This window comes from Sceloporus undulatus, chromosome 5, assembly GCF_019175285.1.
Source record: "Sceloporus undulatus isolate JIND9_A2432 ecotype Alabama chromosome 5, SceUnd_v1.1, whole genome shotgun sequence".
Classification (NCBI taxonomy): domain Eukaryota; kingdom Metazoa; phylum Chordata; class Lepidosauria; order Squamata; family Phrynosomatidae; genus Sceloporus; species Sceloporus undulatus.
The window spans coordinates 110,017,382-110,021,411 of record NC_056526.1 but is presented as its reverse complement, the minus strand read 5'-3'; the positions used below and the strand labels follow the sequence as shown (position 1 = coordinate 110,021,411).

The window sequence follows — 4,030 nt, the reverse complement described above, 5'->3', positions numbered from 1 at the left end:
CTATGTGGGTAGAAGCGGAAACATGTTCATCATTGATCTTCTATCGATGGTCCAGAAAGTTATGCTACCCACATTTGCTGCACTGAATTCATTGGGGGAGCTGATTTTATCTTCTGTAATAAGTTTGAACAGACATGTTCAATGACTGACTTAGAAGGTTCTTTTTTTTAAAAAAAAAAAAGTTTATTGGAAAGAACCCTTTCATCGTTTTAATCTTCCCTTCCTTCTATGCTTACTGTTCAGCATAAGGAATAGAAGTCTAAAAACTACATCTAATAACTCTTTACCTATCATCCATTGCCAGCAACAGATTATTTAATAACTACTGAGGTCACATATGTGAACTGAGCAGTGTACTGCATTTTCCAGCGTATAAGATGATTTTTTACCCTCATCTTATACACTGGGTTGTGTTTGGCGGCCTCCACAGAGACAGGTGAATGGCATAGCCACCACGCTGTCTTGGGGGGGACCCTTGTGGTTTCCTATCTCAATAGGCACTGCAGCCAGGCTCTCTTTTTCTCGCCACCGTTGCTGGTTTTGGGGGCTGGAAGCCGGAAAAGGTGGTGGAGAAGTGGCTTCAGAGCCGGTCTGGCAGGAGAGGGATGGTCAGGCCGAGGGAAAGAGCTGGCCCCTTATGCCTTGCCCCCGCCGCCACTGCTTGGGATACTCCACTCCATCAGCTTCTTCTGCTGCGTCTAGTGCCTTTTTGGGCCGGACTGCGGGAGGACCTACTGCCACTTGTGACACCCGCCTTCCAAGGCCTCCACAGAGGCCCCCTCAAGCCAGTGCGTGTGGGCGCCAGACCTCCTTAATTTGGCCTATAGTAGGCCAGGGCGCTGCCTGCACACGACTTGGAGGTCATCTTATGCGTCCAGTCGTCTTATACACCAGAAAATACGGTAATACTGTTTGCACATACTGGAAGTAACAGTATTGGGGAAAATAGCTTTTCTAGTGACATTCACTGGTTTCTGTAGTTACTGCAGGACTATTCCTTTGTCCTGAAATATGAAAGTTAATGCACAAAGTGAAAAAACTACTTCCCTCTTTGTAGACTGTCTCATGTTACTATATGTTGATGCACAGCACAAAATCCCTCAGTGCCCAATTTGGTTGCTCTTCCAAGAACCCCTGATGAAAGACAAAAACCTTGGCTTTGATCAGCTGTGCCTGTAACATGCTATCTCCGTAGGTGCTTTCTTTGGAAAGGTGGTACAGTATAGGGGTTACAGACAGCTGTTTAACATGACACCAAAGTCACACTATAAACCATGTTTAGTGACAGCTGACTAGGTCTTCAACATCCTTGGAGTCTTCTGAACCAGGACTATCCAGAGAAGATCCAATGATATGGGAATTCTCTCCATGGTGCTGTAATATAGGATCTGGAACAAGCAAAATATATATGTAAGGTTGTGAATCTGCAAACGTTCTAGCTACTGTAACAAAATATTATCATAAGCATAAACAGTGACACAATCATTGTTTTTTGGGCTGTGGCTTAACAAAGAGGTCTCGCTCTCCATACCCCTTCCACGGGGTTTATTTAGAACAACTCTCTTCTATTCTTGAATTGGATAGGCCATGCTAATTACGGTTAGAAATCTTAAAAAGGATCCGTTTCGAGAAACCCTTTGGTGAAGGTACTTTTCAATCAAAGACAGCTTTACCCACATTGTTTTTAGACTGACGCTCTAGCAAATTGATGAGTTTCAGACTTCACAAAAGAGAGTGGACCTACATCTTTAACACACACACACACACCCCACAAAAAATATCCTATTGTCTAGTGGTGCTGCCCAAAATTCTTAGCAACTCCAATTCTAGGCAAAAGAGGCCATTTATTCCAAGAAAGGAGAAGAAAAGACAAAATATACAACTTGTTTTAGGAAGGCCCTATCCATACTGCTTTGTCAAGGTTAGGTGCACCACAGTTACCTGTTAGTGTAGTTAAAGGCAAGACTGGTTCACTGTCTATATCATCTGATGTCTGGATAAAGCCATGGGGAGAAGGTACAATGAGGACAGTTTCATCCATGGTAGACTGTTGAACTTGTTCTTCTACTGTGGGAGAACTGAGACCCTGTCATGACAAAACCAGCTTTTTTCAAATGTGCACTGACAAGAAACGAGCTTTTATAAAGTCTCTAATAGCAGAACATACAATTGGCTAACACCCTGTTGTTGAATTTGTAGTTTAAGTTAGATATACACTATAACAACTAACTTTTTAGTTGTTACAGAGGTTGGGCTTCCCTTCTGACTGCACGATGATCAAAACTTTCCCCAAAGCTGGCCATTTCCTTGCTGGTGGAGGGCAGGTGGAGCAGCAGACAAGTGTTCTTCTATAAGCTGATCACAAAGCAGAGACATTATCTGCCTCCCACTGTGCATCCATCTATAAGAAAATAACCGCTTGCTGCTTACCCTACTTTCCACCAAAGGTTAATGGCTAGATCCAGGGGGCTACAGAAGGATGGAGCCAAACAGAAAACTATTACAGCTATGTCTCCTGATCCAGTATCATGGCCATGTCTGCTCCAGACTTTAAAGTCTAAATAAACTATGGGTAGCAGATGGAAATTTCTTCCCAGCTGTACACTTTGTATTTTAGTTGTAAAGATTATCAAAGTGAAATAAAATAGTGTAGCTATCGGGTAACTTCTTGGCAATTAGAACTGGGAAACAAAAGATCTTGCAGTACATTTCTTACCTATCTCACCCTGAATGAAATATGTCACAACTCAAATAATGTTTCAGTAAAACTGTAAAGGGTTTCAAAAAGTATGGTAAAATCAAACTAAACAGGATGTAAAGCAGAACTCTTACTGCAAACCAGTGGGGAGAAAGCTTACAACCCCAAAGTAAGAGTGGGTCAAGTGTGACCCTGGGGCCACATACTGTCCTCCCCTCCAGCTGTTTCTGAAGCCTTTGATCTGCTAGACTTACCACAACTTCCCCTTTTCTAGTCATAAAAAGGGTGAACTGCCTTTCCTGATAACCTCCAGGAGCAAAAATTATTGGTTGGGTCCTTCCCCACCCCCCCATTGTTTCAACATCAAAAGAGATAACATTTTCAAGACTAGACCAACAGCCACTTCCAGTTTTTGTTTTGCTTTTGGTAATGCATATGGCTTCCAAGGGTTCCCAAGGCTAAAAAAATGCCCTTCTCTAGTTGCCTGTCTCTCCCCTTCTGTGAAATTACACACACTTGACAAGTCTAGCTGACACACTGCACATAGCTTTTAACAACTAAGGAAGGAGTAAAGCAATAGATATGATTATGAAGGAACTGATTTGTACCAAGGGAGACTACTGGTCTTGGTTTACTACCAAATGAACACTCAACAGGAAACTGTGACCAGTTACAAATTTCTTAACAAGTGCAACTGCATGGCACACATTTGGAACATTCACAGTTACAACACCTTTAGTATACACCTAAAGATGTATAATATGACACTTGGTCAACCTTGGAAACCAGTAAAAATTTAAATAGCTACTGCTATTTAACATGAGCTGATCTCACAGACTAGGCCTGTCCCACTAGGCTTGTCTTACAATGTCATGTATGGCTTCCTTACCTCAGAAACGTATGGTCCAGCCAAATCAGACTGACAATCTTCACGCTTGAGGCCTGCATTCAAAATCTCTTCTGTTCTTCCCATGACTCTATCAATGAGTTCAGTGCTATTTCTCTCACTAAATTTAGATGAGTCATCTTCACTGTAAGTGGACTGCTCCCCAACAGCCAACTTGGATTGGTGGATGTCATCTGGAAAGGCATCTGTTTCCAAGGAAGTTGGAGTGTCCACTAGGTCAACTGGATGAATGTCTGAATCACCAGCAAGTTCTGCCTGCGTTACTGATGGAGATATCTCTTCAGTTGCAACAGTGCGAATTATGACACTTGGTGCGTGACACTGTACTGTGACGTCATTTGTGTTCAGCAAGTGCTCTGGCTGTGAGAAATGGCCAGAAAATAGAAAAGTCAGATGGAGTTTCTATCTTGACTTATCTCATACCT

General features: G+C 42.5%; 1 protein-coding gene across 4 annotated transcripts in view; it reads right to left on the bottom strand.

Annotated features, from left to right (window-relative positions):
• Positions 1-274: 274 nt before the first annotated feature.
• Positions 275-4,030, bottom strand: part of DMTF1 (cyclin D binding myb like transcription factor 1) — a 37,344-nt gene continuing 33,588 nt past the window's right edge. For all 4 annotated transcript variants that reach the window (XM_042468195.1, XM_042468197.1, XM_042468196.1 and 1 more), the window contains 3 exons: positions 3,588-3,965; positions 1,942-2,086; positions 275-1,388 (listed from right to left, as the gene is read on the bottom strand). In XM_042468195.1, the coding sequence (XP_042324129.1) occupies positions 1,279-1,388; positions 1,942-2,086; positions 3,588-3,965 (633 nt within the window). In that variant the 3' untranslated portion in view covers positions 275-1,278. The remainder of the gene's footprint in view (positions 1,389-1,941; positions 2,087-3,587; positions 3,966-4,030) is intronic.